Source organism: Cottoperca gobio, chromosome 4 (genome assembly GCF_900634415.1).
Source record: "Cottoperca gobio chromosome 4, fCotGob3.1, whole genome shotgun sequence".
NCBI lineage: Eukaryota > Metazoa > Chordata > Actinopteri > Perciformes > Bovichtidae > Cottoperca > Cottoperca gobio.
In genome coordinates, this window is record NC_041358.1 from 5,454,874 (window position 1) to 5,474,374 (window position 19,501).

Genomic DNA, 19,501 nt, shown 5'->3' on the forward strand with positions numbered 1-19,501 from the left:
TCGTGCTAAAATGAAAAATCAGTAATATTTAAGGACTTTGAAACGGCCTTTAATGTCATGTTTTCTTTTTTGTTATCTGGAGCATGTTGCTATAAATAAGTTGAGGCATGGTCCACACTTAAAGCCTACTGAAAGTAATATTGGTTTTGTATCAGGTATTTGTAAATTCTAATGACTAACTGAGCTGAATCTGAATTAAGAGGAGGATGTTTCCTTTACAGACTTATTCCAGGTTTCTGCTATGCTGCATTTGAGTAAGGTGAGAATGAGTATCTCTGTAAAACATACACGTAATTCTTAAATCCACGATGCCTAGATAGTTTGGTTCGTAGTTGATAGGCTTTTTCAGTACACCATTTTTTATTGTGGTTTCCCCAACTAGGGGGATTTTGTATGGGTGGACTCTGGTTTCGGGGTGCCGATCGGGGCGGAGGTCCAGGTGACGGACACTGGACAGCTTCAGCTGATCGATGATGAAGGAAAGGTACAAAACCTCACAAGAGTTTGCTTTTTTTTTCATGTCCAGAAAAATGAGTGCAAGCCTCTTATATAATTTCAACCCTTTCATAACATACATACAGAAGCACAAGGTCAACAAGAAGACGGAGGGCACCTTCCGGCCCATGCACCCCACCTCTGTGAAGGGTGTGGATGACATGATAAGGCTCGGTGATCTGAACGAGGCAGGGCTCCTCAGGAACCTCCTGGTGCGGCACATAGAAGGCTCCATCTATGTGGGTTTCTATTCACTCTGAACCACCTAGTTTTATGATGTCATAACCTGCTGTAGAAATGTTTACTCGCCTCCCTTGCTGTGTATGGCTTTTCTATCTTAGACTTTGCCCTGTCGTTTATCACAGTGCTGTTTGTCTCCATAGAGACGAATGAGCCTCTGTTGAAAGAGAACATCCCAGTGTTCCTGTTTCATCAAAGCTCAGCAGTGTGTGTCGAATTATGAATCATTTTGTTGTATAGAAATACTACTGCTAAATGTACCAAGGCTGATATCCCTTTGTGTTATAAACCGCAGCGCTTAACACAGCTTGTCATGATTCATTCCATGATTATAATCCGTCCATGAAGTCTTTAGATCATATTTTGAACATGCATCTCGTGCAATGCAGCCATGACCAAACCCAGTCATTGGGGTCACTATCTTGATGGTGTGTTAACGCCACAATACCTTGTTTATGCTCGTGTACACACACACATTCTGCCACTGTGTGATAGTTAACACCCCCCTCTGTTTTAAGACATACACAGGCTCTATTCTGGTCGCAGTCAACCCTTACCAGCTGCTGCCCCTCTACACCACCGAGCACGTGCACATGTACACAGACCGACGGCTGGGAGAACTGCCGCCGCACGTCTTCGCCATCGCAGACAGCTGCTTTTTCAACATGCGCCGCAACCAAAAGAACCAGTGCTGTGTCATCAGGTGTGCTTTTGTCTGAGGCTGATTCCTGATCATGATTTAGTGTCAAATGACTGATTTATTAACTAATCCTTTATTCACACAAGGGAGACTCACTGAGAGTAAGTTTGCAGCAGTGCCATGTTTACAATACACAAATAAAGTGTGACAAATAATAGTTACATAAAAAAAGATTAAAGAGCTGAAAAGATTAGTAAGTAAAAAATGATCTGATCTGGATCTCAAATGTGCAAATAGGCTGATTTTGAGAAATGACATTGACCAAACAATGAATTGATTATTAGAGAAAGTAGTTTGTGGATTAATTGATAATTAAAATATTAATTTGTTTCCCCCAAAACCGGAGTCCACCCCACAACATTACCTTGAGTTACCATAAAAAGCAACTAGTGATAAATAATTGATAACAAAATGATCCTTTAGAACGTTCAGATTTTACTGAATTAGTGTTTCAATGACCGAGACAAACTTTGAGAATCTTATTAGTGTGCCAAGTCCCAGAGGTTTCTGAAGATAGGACCATTTGTAAAGTGGAAAGAAATGAAAAGCTGATTTTTACAAGGGTTTCATCTATGGGAGGGATTTGGGAGGGAGTGCTGTGCACATGTGGAATGTACAGGCTTCAGGTGGTTGAATAGATGTGTAGGTAAAAACAGAGGCAGTGTCTCTCACCCTTGTGGGATATCGAGATCTAGTTTACATTTGTCAAACTAATTTCAGTTCAGGGGCCACATTCAGCACAATTTGATCTCAAGTGGGCCGGACCAGTAAAATCAGAGCATAATAACCTGTAAATAACAACAACTCCAAATGTTTCCCTTCGTTTTAGTGCAAGAAAGTAAATTCTGAAAATGTTCTAACTTAATCATTTTACAAAACATTATAAACAACCTGAAATTTCTTAAGAACAAAAAGTGCAATTTCAACAATAGTATTAGTTTATCATTTACACATGTGTGTTACAACTTACTGATCACAGTGTGTCTACAAAGGCTTTTACTTTATGATCAAAACAACTAATTAATACACTTTGCAAAGTCATCCCGCGGGCTGGCTGGACCCTCTGGCGGGCCGGTTTTGGCCCGCGGGCCGCATGTTTATCACCCCCTGGTATAAAGGGTACAGGGAGGAAACGGATGTAGGGGGTCCTGTGGTTTAGATAAATGGACATTCTTCACTAGCACGGCAAGATTTCTTCTTAATTTAAAATCTATTTTAAGTTGTTGGGGGCTCTTTGTAAAGAATCACAACTATGCTACAGAGTATTAAGGGCATGCTCAATTGTGTCTGCATATAAAATAGAGTCATCTGCATACAAATGGTTTCACTGATTATTAGCGTACAGGCCTAGGTTATTATTACAGATTGCGAAAAGAACAGGACCTACAATTGATCCTTGTGGAACCCCTTTGTTAGTGTTGATGAGTTTTAAAACACATTATCAGGGGTTTATAATAGAAATGTAGGTTATAAACAGTCAAAAACATTTGCAAGGCAGTAAAGAATTAAAATAATGAATATTATGGTAAATGGATTTTTCCATGCAACACAAAGGACATTATTAAATGCATTTCCTCTAAACAGGTTTACCTTTTTGTTTTCCCCATCAGTGGAGAGTCAGGAGCAGGGAAAACTGAGAGCACCAAGCTCATGCTGCAGTTTCTGGCTGCAGTAAGTGGCCGGCACTCCTGGATCGAGCAGCAGATTCTTGAAGCAAACCCCATCTTGGAGGGTATGAGCAAGACGGCAACATGAAGTTATAAAACAGTCTTCAAAATCAGCTAAATCCCCCTTTTCACTTAAGCTGCTTCGTTGTTTTCTTCTCAGCCTTTGGTAATGCCAAAACCATTCGTAACGATAACTCCAGTCGTTTTGGGAAGTACATTGACATCAACTTCACCAAGGGTGGGGCCATTGAAGGGGCCCGCGTTGATCAGTACCTGCTGGAGAAGTCCCGAGTTTGTCGTCAGGTGGGGAAATTGGTTCAGCTGAATGTTTGCAAGGGCAGTAAAATGGTACAAATCAAATGTTCTTATGGTAAAGAAATGTGCTTTTATGTGCAGGAGCCTGAGGAAAGAAACTACCACATCTTTTACTGCATGCTGATGGGCATGCCAGCTGAGCAGAAAAAAACCCTTTCCCTTGGGACCGCTGCTGAGTACAACTATCTGACCATGGTACTGAACTAATTCCACAAACTGACATTTGAATAAAACGCTGATGGATTTTGAAGATAAATGAAAATGTATCAGTGAATCACAGATAACCAGAGAAGAGCTCACATTTAGCTTACATCACCAGGGTAAGTGCACCAGCTGTGAAGGACGTGACGATGTGAAGGAATACGCCCACTTCCGCTCAGCTCTGAAGATCCTCATGTTCACAGAGAATGACTCCTGGGAAATCTCCAAACTGCTCGCTGCTATCCTTCACCTGGGCAATGTGGACTATAAAGGTAAGGACAGCACCGTACAACGGACTGTAGATATAAATACATAATTGCATCTCTTGAGCTATTAAACAGTTTTCTTGCATCATTTCAGGCACCATAGTCAATAACCAAGAGGCCTGTGACATCCTCAAATCAAAGCATTTCGACATGGGCAGCCAACTTTTGGAGGTATGCGTAGTTTATTAGTTTTTTTTTTTACAAATGCAAATCAAATCAGATGAACTTTTCTGACTGTCTGTCCCACTACCTCAGGTGGATTCCAAAGCGCTGGAGAAGAGTCTGACTCAGCGCTCCTTCATGACAGCCAGAGAGAGTGTGACCAAACCTCTGACCTCTGCCCAGGCTGTGGACGGCAGGGACGCCTTTGTTAAGGTAACGTCAGTTTTGATCTATGTTTTCATAAGGCAAAGATGTATTTCAGAAGGTAATGCAGCTCCTGTTAACACACAGTACACTAACACTGTGAGGATGTAGGTCTACTGCACACAATTGATTGATGATTAATGGTGTAACCTTTTAATTCCATACCAACATTTTTTATATAGCCTACCCTTCATGTACCCCAAGTTTGGCCCCCTCTTTTGCAAGGGAGACTGGGCCAAGACAGCAGCTTAAAATGTTGTGGACAAAACAATACAACATGTGGCAACTATTAAATCATTACTAAAAACAAATTAAAATAATGTAGAACAAGGCTAACTAAGCTAAGAGCAGAGTAAATAGTCATTTACCCTGGAAGTGAAAGCACGATGTCCGTGTTAAAATGTATGAAACTTTGATCTTTTTTGTTGTTTGGTTCATACAGTGTGTTTGATGCTTTGTACAATTAGTAAGTGTGTGTGTAATAGAGGTATAATTATTTGTCCAGGCGATTTATGGAAGACTTTTCATTTGGGTCGTGAACAAAATCAACGATGCCATTTTCAAGCCAGCTGAGGATTCTGAAGAGGTCCGACAGTCAATAGGCTTGCTCGACATCTTTGGCTTTGAGAACTTCAACAAGAACAGGTTCACAACTACTATCATGACATTAGAGCTTATTGCTGCTGTTTTTAGACACATTATTACACATTGTTACTTGACACACTGACCTTAATCCACCCCTCTTTCTTTCCTCTTGTGCTGTTGGATTTGTTGAACTGTTGCAGCTTCGAGCAGCTTTGCATCAACTTTGCCAACGAGCAGTTGCAGCAGTTCTTCGTCAAGCACGTTTTCAAGATGGAGCAGGACGAGTATACCCGGGAAAACATTGTTTGGAAGCACATCGAATACCAAGACAACCAACACACCCTGGATGTGTTGGCCAACAAATCTCTGAACATGATGGCGCTTATTGATGAGGAGAGCAACTTCCCCAAGGTCTGTATCCTCCTTGTACCTCATAAAGATGTAATGTAACAAAATGGAGCGGGTTTTAACCCTCCTTCTTTCTGTTGATTCTCAGGGCACAGATACTACCCTGCTCCAAAAACTGAATCAGGTCCATGGTAAAGGGGACATCTATATTCCCCCCAAGAACAACTATGAGACACAGTTTGGAATCAAACATTTCGCTGGAGAGGTCTACTATGATTCAAAAGGTACTTTTTAAGCTTTTGGAAGGAGCAAACCATTCTCTGGCAAATCCTGTGAGATGTTCTTATTGTATTGTATTGTGTTTGAGGTTTCCTTGAGAAAAACCGTGACGCCCTCAGCTCAGATCTGATTCAGCTGGTGGAGACCTCCACCAATAAACTTCTCAAACAGGCGTTTCACGATGTGCTATCTTCCAGCACGATGAAGAGCACCGTCAACCCCAGGATGATCATCACCTCGGCCAACAGCAGCCTCCGGGTCAATGCAGCCTTTAGCTTCAGCGCTAGACACAATTATAGAACCATTATTGTATCAATTACTTACATGTGACATTTGTTTGTGTCTGACAGCAGGCGGCTGATGGCAAGAAGCGCGTGCCAACTCTGACTGGCCAGTTCCGTCAGTCTCTGGATTCCCTGATGAAAACGCTGACTGTGTGCCAGCCCTATTTCATCCGCTGCATTAAACCCAATGACTTCAAGAAGCCCATGGTGAGGAAAGAAGCTGTATTTACTCAAACCAAAATAAAACTTATTTAAATCTCTGCCAGAAAGGAAACGATTTGGTGTGAGTAACACCCCTCTGTTTCTCAGCTGTTTGACAGAGAGCTGTGCATGCGTCAGCTCCGTTACTCTGGTATGATGGAGACAATCAGGATCCGGAAAAGTGGATATCCCGTACGCTACACATTTGATGAATTTCTAAATCGCTACCGCGTCCTTCTGAGAACGTCCCTCTGTAATCCCAAAAGAGTAAGTTGGAGGTTTGATCAGTTTTAACATGACATCCTCACAGCTTTTCTCATCTTCTCTCGCTGGGTTGTATGATGATTATTTTTGCTCTAACAGGAAAGTAAACAGAAATGTTGTGAAAGCATTTGCCAATCTTGGCTTGCTGAAGAGGGCGACTGGAAGACTGGCAAGACAAAGATATTCCTCAAGGTGCTGCCTCACTCTTCTGTACAATCTGTTGTTAGCGATGGATATGTGTGGACGTGTACATTAGAGTTTTTAAAGTAACTGAATACCTAATTGCAATTTTTGACCTAATGTTTAAATTCTAATACTACTGTATTTGTACCATTGAAATAATTAACTTTCAAAACAATCGTCCATCTGAATTTGTGTGGTTTCAATTTCTCTCTAAGAAATTTCCAATAATTAAATTACCGTAAGCAAAAAGGTCATTTTTAGCGTTCCCACGTTGAAATAGAAAATTAATGTGTACACTTAAAAAAACAACTATATTCATTATATTCATTTTAGGAACCCTAAATTTAGCAGGTTTGGTAATGTTGGTAACAGTCGATCACTTTCACCACTTTGTTTCATACTGAAATATTTCAACAACGTCTGAATGGCATTAAATGTTGCACAGACATTCAGGGTTGTCGCTGTACTATGAACCCTAAAGACCCCCTGACCTTTCCTTTAGTGCCACCATAAGGTTGAAATTTGTGTTATTGAGTAAAATGTCTGAAAAATAATTGGATGGATTGCCGTGAAATAGGGCGCGCACCTTCATGTCCTGGGGGACAACACAGCAACTCAACTTTAGTGATCATCTGACTTAAAATAGCACACTTCCAACATTACTTAGTTAATTGGTAATGTTTTCTAATGAGGTATTAAGTTGCTTATAATGTATACATTGGAAACTGATTTCTCTCAGGACTTCCATGACACTACACTCGAACTGGAGCGAATGAAAGAACTAAACGAGAAAGCACTTCTGATCCAGAAAGTCCTGAGAGGCTACAAATACAGGTATGGTGTGAAAAAAAAGCTGTGAAATTAGATTTATTTTTTGCTAATGTGACTTTGAACTTCATGTCTGTATGATTGTTGCCCTCTAAAGGAGGCAATACCTGAGGAAAAAGGCAGGCGCTCTTGTCATTCAGAAATACTGGAGAGGACACAAAGGCAGAAAGCTGTACAAAGTGGTGAGTCACTGTTTAATACGTCCTTATTTATCAAAGTTCAAATGCAGGCCTACATGCAATAAACTCCTTCAATGATGTTGTAATTTTAGGTCCAGCTGGGCTTTGCGAGGCTGCAGGCACAGGTCCGATCTCGCCAACTCCACTTCCAGTATAAGAAGAAGCGTGAGGCGGCCATCGTGCTGCAAGCCCGAGCCAGAGGATACCTGGCCAGGAAGGAATGGAAGCGCAAGAGAAACGCTGTGATCCTCCTGCAGGCACACACCAGGGGGGCGCTGGCAAGAAAAGCAACCAAAAAGATTAAGACAGATGTAAGTTCACCTAAAAGAACTATGAAGAACCCTTTATGTGGGAGAATTGTAAAAGAAGGTTAAAGTCTCTGCTGGTGTTATCTGGTACATCAGTGGTTGTCTGACGTACTCTCCCTTCCCTATCAGATGAACTCAAGTAAGCTTTCATCGACACCACCCGTCATGTTCCAAATGTCCATTACTTTTAGCTTATTGTTTCAACTGGTTATGGATCACTTATAACTATTTCACAAAGTTATATTCATTTCAATTTTTTATTTCAACTTTCTTTAAGCTGATTGGCTGTTTTTACTTTTTACGTAACTATTTGAACTATTATTACATTTAGCTAACTATTTCACTTGTTCATCCATCCACTGTTTATCTGTTACCAACTAGCTATACATTTTAGCTTACTATTTCAATCAATTATCTATTATTATGTTTAGCTAACTATTTCAGCTGTTCGAACTAAATAAGTAATAACTATAATAATAATAATAATAATAATAATAATAATAATAATAATAATACGTAAAATAATCTAAGTGTTATTGTATTGGATGGTTATTTTCCTCCTAAACACAAATATGTTGGTATGTTTTTAAATCAAATCCTAATTTCTATTTTTTCATATAATTTGAGCTACAATCTTTCCACGTATCCCTGTGGTTTGGAATCACTGTGTTAAAGGACAGTGTGTCTGAAGCCCTTCAGTAACTACTGTCAAGGTGTCTATGGGACAAAATCATGTATCTACAATGTGTCATTATTTATTAATGTGTTATTCAATCAAGCCACAGCTGTGAATAATGACGAATGTGTTATTTGGTTTGCGAGGTTAATTAGGTCGTACAAGACTTTCTTCAGGCAGTTGGAGTTGAGGGCTGATCTTTGTGTTATTTCAGATGTACCTCTCTGCTAAAGAGAAAGAAGAAGAACGGCGGGCCATTCTGGAGAGACAGAAACATTTGGAAGAAGTGCTGAGGCGGAAGAAAGAGATGGATGCCAAAGCTCAAACTGAGTCCATCACAGACCAGGAGATGGTGGACAGCGTCTTTGACTTTCTGCCCGTGGTGGTTGGAGGGCAGGAGGGACAAGCGCCTGTGGGATTTGAGGTTTGGAAAACCGAAAGCTTTGCACAGTTTGATTTCCTTGAAGAGACAGTCACTGCATGTCTGTATCTGTTTCCAGAAATTTGAGATGAAAAAAACAATTATCGAGGAGATAGACATCGACGACATCCCCATGCAGGAAGATCTTAGCAAAGAAGACGACGACGAGGACCTTGATGAGTACTCCTTCTCCAAATTTGCCTCCATGTACTTCCAGGGTGCAGCCACCCCCACCCACATCCGCCAGAGGCTTCGGCAGCCCCTGCTGTACCACGAAGATGAAGGAGATGTCCTGGTGCTTCTTTTAGACCACTGAATCATTTATTAATTAACCATTTCAGTTGTTCTTATCTGAGTAATGTCTTTGTTTGTTTCATCAATTCACCACAATGTTTCTGTTATGTGATCGCCAGGCTTCGCTGACAGTGTGGTGGATCGTCCTGAGGTTTATGGGAGACCTCCCTGAGCCAAAGAAGCAAGTCCAGGGAACCTCCACGCAGGAACGCTTTATGCCGCAGGAGCTCATCTCCAGAAATGACAGACGTCTCAGCCACATGGTCGGCCTGGATCAGGTAAATATTCTCACAAAGCAAGGACTTTGTGAATTTAGAATATTGCCTAATTTAGTAGATTAACATTCATTTATATTACTGCTCATTGGGGCATTTGTAGGTAATTACGGCGCAATTGCAGGGGGGTAATATTATAGAAAAACCCTTAAGGTTAGAGTCGTACATTTTGGAGAAAGAAATGGTTGATACTCTCTGAGATTAAAGTAGTGCATTTAGGAGAAAAAGACTCACAAATTTGCTTTGATTACAAAGTATAAATTGATTAGGTCATCGACTGAAGGCATAATACACGGCAAGCGGTGGCGTCTGTGGTGTGATGAGGTGGATCCAACCTTGCAAAGTGGAGCGATGTGGTTCCTTGACATGTATTTTGTGACTTTTATCTCGGAGAGTTTCTTTTTCGCAAATTCATGACTCCATAATCTTAGAGAATATTCAAGTTTTTTTTCAGAATATTGCCCGACTCAAATGTATATTAATTAATTTATATTCATGTTTATATTTTGTATTTTCTGTTGACTGTTTTAGAGGGTGCTCAGGAATAAAAAAGAAAGCAAGCCTTCCACAGACCCCGAGGAGCCGGTACAAAACAGAAAGGGCTCCATTTTCACAGACCTTCTGACAAGAAACAGGAAGCCTTCTGCTGTGCCCGCTGAGTCAGCCCAAAACCCGAAGGTGTACAATGTGCCAGAAGGGATGCCTCGAACAAGGAAGGGATCCACCTTCACTGACCTACTGTCCAGAAACAGAAAAGCATCCACTGTTCCAGAAAATGCAATTCCCAGATCCACCTCAAACCTGAGGAAACCCTCCATCATCATGGAGGAGGTGAGGTGTAAGCCTAAAACATATTTTGACTTGTGTTGCTGTAAAGTTCTCATTCTCAGTCACTTACATATTGATGGATGTTTTTCTTACAGTCAGATGATCTGGCTGAAGTGTCCAAGCCCACCACCCTGCAGACTGTGAAGGAGGACGGTGACGTCATGATTGGAGAAGGACCCACCCTGGAGCGGCCGCTGACGTCGCTCGAAAAACTCCACATCATTGTTGGATACGCCATCGTTAGACGTGACCTTAGGTAAAAATCACAAACATCTAAGTATCTAATAGGCATCACTATGAAACTTCTCTTAGTTGATCGCTTATATTAAAACAATTGTTTTTTGTATTACAAGTTTTCTGAAATTTCATTGTCTTATTAAATATGTGCTGTTTGCATTAATGTGCTGTTTGCATTAATGTGCTGTTTGCATACATTTTCAGAACAATTATCTGAACTTTGGATGAAGCCCTCCATTCTCGCTTCATTTTGTTGACATATAGAGTCGTATCATATGAACAAACCCCTGAGAAGGCATGTTATGAAAGCAAAATAGCCCAAATTCTCTAATACAATATTTTGTGTGTTGTGTGTCCAGGGATGAGATTTACTGTCAGATCTGCAAGCAGCTCCAAGACAGCAACAATCGCAACAGCTACTTCCGTGGCTGGATCCTGCTCTCCCTCTGTCTGGGCGTCTTCCCTCCAAGTGATCGCTTTATAAGGGTAAATACAGCTGTTGCATTGGCTTCAGTCTGGTAAACAGTGTTCCGCATGCTGTGACGTCTTGCTCTTCTCTTCTTATCTCTTGTCCTGGCAGTACCTACAAAGTTTCATCCGTTTTGCTCCGGGAGAGTACGCTTCGTACTGTGCTGAGAGGCTGCGGCGCACAGTAATGAACGGAGTGCGAGGGGAGCCTCCAGCCTGGCTGGAGCTGCAGGTACTGACGCTAACATAAGATGCTCCTGCAAATGTTTAAAAAGTATTAATGTGCAATGTCCCTAATTTAAAACTATTTCACAGTTATGGGGGGCCCTCCGGTGATTGTTTTCTAAGTTCCTTAAAATGTTTTTAAATGTGTGAAACGGGGGAAACGTTTTGCCAGATGAAAATAAAAGTTTTGATCTACTTTCCAAATCTCACACTTTTCCTTTTTCGTTTTCGAGCGTACCGCAGCTGCTCTCAAAACGTATGTGCAGTTCCATGCAGTTTGCCAACAGTTGGGACATAATATTTTATCATAACATTGCACCTTGAACTTTGACCTCTAGCCAAAAAAGCATGCTGGCTTGCAAACTGCAAAATGTGACCGGATGCAGTAGAACATCCCGGCAGTTTCGGCATTCTGCATGTGACATTATGTATTTGGACATACAAAAGATTTTTATGTCACACTAAATAATATGGTAGTATGAATATCGGAACGTACCGTTTTATTTTGAGTGAATAAACCCATTAACACGTATGACCTTTACATGCACGGTAGATCTCATTATTGTTTAATCAACATGGTCATTTCTGTCTGATAGGCAACCAAGACAAAAAAGCCCATGATTGTGTCTGTGAAGCTGATGGATGGACGCTCCATTAACCTGCCTGTCGACTCATCATCTACCTCCAAAGAGATCTGCCAACTCCTCTCCAACAAAGTCAAACTCAAAGACACCTTTGGCTTTTCTGTCTATGTGGCCTTGTATGAAAAGGTACGCAGTTACTTCCACTTGGTGTGTATGTTCCTGTAGTTCAGGAGGTGACGAGTAGATCTGCTCTCACACATTCTGTCTAATTAACCTGACAATTAACCTGACCTCACCTGACCTTTTAATTGACCTCACAATTAAACATTCCTAATGCTGTGAAAATATAAGAAACGATAAAATTAACTTTTTCTTTTTGAATTATATTTATTTAACAGAGCCCTGAACAGGTTCAGTTTTGCGAAACCTTACACACTTCCCACCCACACAGATCAGTACAGAGCCAAATAATAAATGGCTAACGTTTAAAAAAGCAATGCAGATAGATTTAGATTGCTGAGGCAGAAGTGACCTCTCAGTTATATTAGTGGAGTCTCAGTGGATTATTATTTAAATCACTGGGATTTAACAGACAATTATCTTGATGAGCTTTTTCCTTACAAATCTAATTCATGCCCCATTTTTGTTTGTTTTACACAAACACTTCAAAAGTCTTGACATTTTGCATATGGACTGTTTGTGTGATCTGAGTTATGACTGGTTATATGATGCTAGCACATAGGCTGCTTTCTGTTCACTGTCGGTGGCATTGTTTGTGCTGCTCCTTTACAACATGCAAATACACTTTACAACGTACACATTTAGTCATTCATAAAATATAAATGTATTTTTAAGGTTTCAGGGGGTCCAAGGTGTGTTTCTATTGTAGAAAATAATAATTATGCAGCTGGGGGAGGGGGTTAATATTCTTTGAGATTATTGGGGGTAAATCTACAAGAAAAAACTTTCAGACAGCAAAGACACAGATTGTGATGAGGTCCATCTAACCTTGCAGTGAAGCAGGTCACTTGACAAACCCCCCCCCCACGTCAGAGAATATCCAAGGTTCTTTCTCTGAGTTTTTTGGGGGAATATTACCCTCCTCCCCCGGCTTCTACATATCCATAACTTCACATGTTGACCTGTCCTGAAGGTGTGGGCTCTGGGCAGCGGCCGGGAGCACGTGATGGATGCCATCTCTCAGTGTGAGCAGGAAGTAAAGAGGAGAGGAGGCCAGGAACAGCACGCTCCCTGGCGTCTCTTCTTCCGCAAGGAAATCTTCACCCCCTGGCATGAATGCAAAGAGGACAAGATCAGCACAGAGCTCATCTACAAACAGATCATCCACGGCCTGAAGTTCGGAGAGTACCAGTGTGAAAAAGTGGGCCCTTTATTTTTTTTATTCGGATGAATATCTTCTTCCTGAAATATTCTGAGATATCAATTTGACTTTTTGTTTTCCACATTTCACTTTCACAGGAGGATGATTGTATTCAGCTCACAGCGAAACATTTATACGTGCAGCACGGCTCTGAGAGCAGCCCAGAACACGTGAAGGAGGCTGTTCAGGACTGCATCAACAACTCTCTGCTGGAGGCCAAGTCAAAGGACAAGTGGGTGCAAATGGTCAGCACCGCTCATGCACAGGTCAGTCACACCACAAGGCTGGACAGAGAAGAAGCTTTCAAATGGCCAAGAGTAGATTTAAAGTTTCTGTTTCTCTCAAACCACACAAGAGTCCATATGTGAGTTCAAGACAGAAGGAGGATTCTGTGAAGGCAGATATGGTGGACTACGCCCGAGAGAAGTGGCCCATGTTCTTCTCTCGCTTCTTTGAGGTTGTCAAGCTGTCAGGTAGGAATCTATCGCTCTCTTGCTTTGTATTTCATTATTTTATATTCCTACAAATCATTATAATTACATTGATTTAAATGTGTTTATTAACTTTAATTGCAGTGTCGTGAAAACATACACATGGCTGTTGAAACCCGTGACATGAAAAGACGAGGTGCATGTATGGGAAGGTTTTTGTGCTGAGTTAAATCTTTATCTTTAAAACAAATAACTTGGAAAGTTAAAGTAATTGAAGGCATTATGCACTCTATTATTATAAATAGATTAGAAGTTTCTTAGTTCATTTGTGTAGTTTCACAAGAATGAATTAGTTTAGTTGGAGAACATCTTGCAGAATGAGCTACCTCTAGATTGTAAAGTCACTAGTGTCATAAAAACATACATACAGTTTTTAAAGACTTCAAACAAGTTTAGATTATTTTCTTTCCTCCAATGTTGAATATTAAAAGTTTGCAGAAACGGCGCACAATAGTCTCTATTAGAAATTGATGACAAATAGGTGACAGAATAGAAGTAATTAGAAACCAATTAGGATCTGTCAGAATAAGTTCCACATCACGGCAGAACATGAAACATGTGCAGACATTTCCACACTTTCCTCAGGAATATAGAGACGCACACTTTTAATGATCAACAGTGAAGCTGTTTTTTTAACCAGCCTCCTTTGAGCACATTAGCTGTTGCTAAGTGTTGTGTCTATATCCGATATATACAAGGATATTCATAGAAACACTGCCCCACTGGGGTTACTCGACTCCAGCAAACCATTCGATTCAGAGTAAATAAGTGGGCCAGGAACAATATTCTCTCTGTCCTTGGTGTTCACATTTACGGCTGTTTAGCTGGTGAACAACAATTTACAAAACGATACATCTGAGCTGTCTAATAAGAATGAGCTCAGACTCACTCACACGGGGGGGGGCTTTTTTACTCAACGGATAAAATTGCAATATGCTAATAAGATAAAAGTAATTATACAGACTTCCATGACAAGATTCCTCAATATAACACATCTAATGGAGTTTCCCAGTGAACAGTTTACAGCTCTTTATGCCTTTTTTCAATCTAAACAGGCAACAATGTGTCGTCCCTGAAGCCTTCAGTCAGGAGTGTTGGATAAACCATCAATTCAGATTTGATTTCTTCTCATATAAACAACAGAATTTCAAATTTTTTACGATTCACATTCCAAATATAACATGCCACGTGGCCTTTCTTATCTTGTGGACATTATATTTTGAATTGTCTTCCCAGAGCCAAACTGGATTTCTACTGTGTTAGTAGTGACATCAACGTCAACACACTGTGGTCTAATGAGAGCACAAGACCAATGATTCCCTTCTCCTCCTGGCTGAATGTTGATAGTGCCGAAATGTTAAGTCGATTGACAAAAAATGTGTCAACTATTTACGTAATCTATAAAATTATATATTAATATTATTTTCCTCTTCCACCGAGTTAAATCTTTTAACCAACATCAGTCCTGATCATAACTACCAAACATTTACAAATGTTTCTGAATTTTAACCCTTTAAATGTTTGTTTATATATTGCCACTGTTGTTCTTGTTATAGGAATACCCCCCCAAAACATTTAATTATTTTCTGTATATTAAATGCTAGGAGGATTTAGTTTTTAATAGTCTGAGATATTTCAAAGATTAGCAACATTTAATTTGATGCATTTTTTATTTTTTGTGAAGTTAACCAGGAAAATAGCATTTATGACCCCGATTGTTTATATGTGAGAAAATGGCTCAGTCTGGTGAAGAAAAGTAAAAACTACCATTTTAAAAGCCAGGGCTCGACATGCAAAGCCTGATTTAATAGAATGCATGATTTCATGCTCTAATGGCCATCAAACATGTTGTGGTTTTAATAAGGGACTGAACACTTTATTACAGACTTATGATCGGAGCTGAGGCTGAACTTGCCAAAATTGATTAAAAAAAACAAACAAACAAAAAACACTGTTGCCAAAATGTACGTCACTTCCAATAGCACAGCCAAAATTATCCAAAAAGCCAAACTTCTCTGTTGTGGTGCACAAGGGTTGGTGAAATCATTCCTTGTGTCGACATTCTCCACTGTGAGGATTTGCAACTTTTCTGTATCTTTGAGTTTTGGACTGTTGAAGTGACATGTAGGTGTCTGGCATTTAATTGAATAATCAATTCATCAAGAAAGTAAATGATACATTTATTATGATATAATGATTGTGAGTTGCAGCCATAAAGAGCAAGCCCCATATCAGTGGGCTGATGATGTGGCCTCTACTACTGTACACATGCTAATGCTCTTTACGTCAGGAGGGCTGTAATGTCTACAAGAACACTTTACTGCTGGACAGGAAGTTCTCTCATACTTTGGCTCATATCACCCGTGAATCATAATTTTATTGGACTTTTTCAGGTCCTCCGCTGCCAAAGAGCAAGTTCATTGTGGCCATAAACTGGACTGGTATCACTTTCCTGGACGAGAGAGAGAAGAGGCTGCTGGTGCTCTCCTTCCCCGAAGTCACCGGAGTCCACACCGTAAGGTAGGGACATAATCAGAGGAGAAGGAAGCAGTTTACAGAGGAAGAGTCAGGTTCACTAAAACAGCGTGGTGTTGCTTGTGTTATTACCCAGGGAGGGCAAAGCGTCTGGCCAGGTGGTGAGCCTGCTGACACTGAAAGGAGACTTCACTCTGAGCGGAGGTATGGCTGAGGACATGGCAGAGCTGCTTACAATGTTCCTCAGTGGACTGACAGAGAGATCTCAGTACGCCGTGACCCTGAAGGAAGCCGACGGGCAAGGTCAGAGGCCTGAATTATTTTCCTTTCTTTTATGGCCACAGCTGAATCTCTTCAGGGTCATTTCTGTTAACTTGCTAAGTGATTTCTGAGTTGACTTCCTCTACAGATGACCCCATGCTCCTGACCTTCAAGAAGGGAGAGCTCATTATAATAATGAAAGATGACGAGTTTTCTCAGGAACGTGGCTGGATTAAGGGCCAAAATGAGAGCACGAAACAAACGGGAGCCGTCCCCACCGAGGCCATCTTAATCCTGCCAACACTCAGCAAACCCACCAAGGAGGTCATGGTATGGAGATGTCAAAGACTTCTCAGAGGAGTAATTTTGCTCAGGATCTGTAGAGTATTAAATAGGGTTTCTTTATTTCAGAGCCTCCTCAACTTGTCTCCCAACCAGAGGAAGAGCATCATACAGAAAAACCTGAAAGAAACGGGCACAATGGAGAGATTAGCTCCGGCCACGCTGAAAGAATTCTCTCTCGAGTACTTCAGGTATCTGCAAATGCCCTCTTTTCTTTTGCTCACTGGAACAGCACTGACAGCAAGAACACTCATGGTATGTCCTTGATCCTACAGGCAGCCCACTAAGGATGTGAACCGTCAGGTGATGTCCAGGAACGCTGCTCCCGAGAGGCTGTGGGCCAACTCCCGAGAGCCAATCAGACAGCCCCTGCTGAAGAAACTGGTGGGCAACTCAGAGCTCAGCCACCAAGCCTCTCTGGCCTTCACTGATATCCTCTACACATATGTTAAAAAGTAGCATTTCTTACTATGTTTCTTTTCACCAGTGCACCTTTTGGGACGGGAGTTAAACCCATGAATTTACTATTAGCCTATTTCAGTGCAGGATTTAGTTTTCTACTTGCTACAACACATACATCAATACACATGTTGGAATGTGCCAGAAGTTGGGTTAGTATTCCCCTGGGAGCCCAGTACCAATGTTAAATTAAGTTCTTACCTGTCAGTGAGCCCTGCAGTGCCATCATAAATCTCCTGAGTCCTCTGACAGGTGACACCATTCAAAATCCTCCTTTTCCCATCTCTAACCCCGATTTAACGCACCTTTTATAACTAATCCTACCCTTGTCCAGGCATAAATCAGCCCCCAGGAACAGCACCGGACTTTGAAGCCAATTTTCATAGTGGACAACTGTGTAACTTCTGTGTCTGTTACGTGATGCCATTGGGCCCAAAATTACTTTTTTCCCATAGAGTTGTGTAAGAGGTCTATAAATCAGCTGATTATATTTTTTTTATAGATAAATCAACTTCCCAGTATGAACACCTAAATAGTCGTTATTTAAATTATTAGGTCCTAAAAGTTGTAAAATTCACTAATCGCCTAATCCAGAGTTATTTTCCTCGTGAACGAGCCAGAGACCAATCGGTTGGGAGGCGGGGTTAAAATAAATGCTAGTTCTTTCGCTCGATGGGACCACAGATGTGGAAGATCAGCTGAAGATCTGGGTAATTGTATACCCTGTTTCATGCACCTCTTGGCAACTTTCTCAGGAATGAACAGGACCCGCCTTCAACACCTTCTCTCTTTTTACATCCATGTTTGAGACACACGCTACCTGAGCTAGCTAAAGGCCTCTCCATAGCCAATACAGCCAACTTCACCAAACACATGAACCAGTCATAAGGCTAGTAGGCTTGCATGGCCATGAACAAACATAGCTTTGAATGGTTATTTAAAGTAATTTATTTAGTCACGATAACTAGCCTAGCTAAGCTAACAGCCTGCAGCCTAAACTAACCACGCCAGCCTCCTTATCTACGTTACCCTAGCAAGCAACAAAGAAAACACTTCTATGTTCACAATATGTTTGAAGTTTATGAAACCAGGATGGTTGTTCCTCCTTGACTGTTGTGTACCGATCCTGAAATATATGGGAGATTACCCCACCAAGCAGATGCAGAGTCCTCTGGAGCTCACCGACCAGATCTTCGGCCCCGCCACTCAAAATGAGGCGCTCAGGGACGAGATCTATTGCCAGATCATGAAGCAGATGAGCAGCAATAACAATCGGTACCCTCCTGTTACTTCACTATTTCAGATTTTAAGCTGTTGGGGAATTTTCTGCATCATCTGTATAATGATGACAAGTATTTGCCAATCACTGCTGTTACTCATGATATATATTATATATAAATATACATATATAATATAACTATCAATATATTATATATATATATATTTATATAATATTATATATATATATCCTATATTATATATGTGGGTCTTCTATATTATATCTCTCTAGATACTAGAGAGATAATCTACTTTATCTAGTCTCTTGTATGTGTGTGTGTTCATCTCTAGAAGAGAGAGAGGGGGAAGAGAGAGAGAGAGAATAGAATCAGGGATAGAGGAGGGAGGGAAGTATAGATTAGATTTTGATTCATCTAGATATCTATAATGATAATATTCCTCTGAGATATTGATTATCTATCTATTATCTTATATCTTATACATATATTTTATATATGTCTTTATATTTTATATATATATATATTATTATACATCTACTAGCACTCTAATATATATTTTTCTATAATATTCTTAATCTATATATATTATATATATATTATACATATATTTTATAGATTATAATATATTTATTTTATAATAGCCATCCATCCATCCATCGTCTACCGACTATCCGGGATCGGGTCGGGGGGCAGCAGCTCCAGTAAGGAACCCCAATCTTCCCTTTTCCGGGCACATCCTCCAGCTTCCGACTGGGGGATTCTGAAGGCGTTTCCCAGGCCAGTGAGGAGGTATAAATCTCTCCACCGAGTCCTGGGTCTTTCCCCGGGGTCTCCTCCCAGCTGGACGTGCCTGGAACACCTCCCTAGGGAGGCGCCCAAGGTGGCATCCTTACTAGATGCCCGAACCACCTCAACTGGCTCCTTTCAACGTAAAGGAGCAGCGGCTCTACTCCGAGTCTCTCACGGATGGCTGAGCTTCTCACCCTATCTCTAAGGGAGACGCCAGCCACCCGTCTGAGAAAACCCATTTTGGCCGCTTGTACCCGTGATCTCGTTCTTTCGGTCATGACCCAGCCTTCATGACCATAGGTGAGGGTAGGAACGAAGATCGACCGGTAGATTGAGAGCTTTGCCTTC

The 19,501-nt window shown here is 40.9% G+C and overlaps 1 protein-coding gene across 1 annotated transcript in view; it reads left to right on the forward strand.

The window, feature by feature from the left end:
* The first annotated feature begins 239 nt into the window (after positions 1–239).
* The window catches only part of myo7ba (myosin VIIBa), a 27,429-nt gene continuing 8,167 nt past the window's right edge, over positions 240–19,501 (forward strand). Inside the window, exons 1-37 of the mRNA XM_029429350.1 lie at positions 240–259; positions 383–484; positions 582–734; positions 1,254–1,438; positions 3,046–3,167; positions 3,263–3,405; positions 3,499–3,612; positions 3,737–3,890; positions 3,979–4,055; positions 4,140–4,259; positions 4,756–4,895; positions 5,036–5,246; positions 5,332–5,467; positions 5,551–5,720; positions 5,816–5,953; positions 6,056–6,214; positions 6,311–6,403; positions 7,134–7,228; positions 7,320–7,404; positions 7,494–7,712; positions 8,600–8,809; positions 8,886–9,101; positions 9,220–9,378; positions 9,907–10,206; positions 10,299–10,459; positions 10,800–10,926; positions 11,021–11,140; positions 11,730–11,903; positions 12,871–13,098; positions 13,197–13,364; positions 13,454–13,571; positions 15,983–16,109; positions 16,201–16,367; positions 16,474–16,655; positions 16,737–16,858; positions 16,943–17,097; positions 18,248–18,401. Of these exons, the coding sequence (XP_029285210.1) occupies positions 242–259; positions 383–484; positions 582–734; positions 1,254–1,438; positions 3,046–3,167; positions 3,263–3,405; positions 3,499–3,612; positions 3,737–3,890; positions 3,979–4,055; positions 4,140–4,259; positions 4,756–4,895; positions 5,036–5,246; positions 5,332–5,467; positions 5,551–5,720; positions 5,816–5,953; positions 6,056–6,214; positions 6,311–6,403; positions 7,134–7,228; positions 7,320–7,404; positions 7,494–7,712; positions 8,600–8,809; positions 8,886–9,101; positions 9,220–9,378; positions 9,907–10,206; positions 10,299–10,459; positions 10,800–10,926; positions 11,021–11,140; positions 11,730–11,903; positions 12,871–13,098; positions 13,197–13,364; positions 13,454–13,571; positions 15,983–16,109; positions 16,201–16,367; positions 16,474–16,655; positions 16,737–16,858; positions 16,943–17,097; positions 18,248–18,401 (5,522 nt within the window). The 5' untranslated portion in view covers positions 240–241. The remainder of the gene's footprint in view (positions 260–382; positions 485–581; positions 735–1,253; positions 1,439–3,045; positions 3,168–3,262; positions 3,406–3,498; positions 3,613–3,736; positions 3,891–3,978; positions 4,056–4,139; positions 4,260–4,755; positions 4,896–5,035; positions 5,247–5,331; positions 5,468–5,550; positions 5,721–5,815; positions 5,954–6,055; positions 6,215–6,310; positions 6,404–7,133; positions 7,229–7,319; positions 7,405–7,493; positions 7,713–8,599; positions 8,810–8,885; positions 9,102–9,219; positions 9,379–9,906; positions 10,207–10,298; positions 10,460–10,799; positions 10,927–11,020; positions 11,141–11,729; positions 11,904–12,870; positions 13,099–13,196; positions 13,365–13,453; positions 13,572–15,982; positions 16,110–16,200; positions 16,368–16,473; positions 16,656–16,736; positions 16,859–16,942; positions 17,098–18,247; positions 18,402–19,501) is intronic.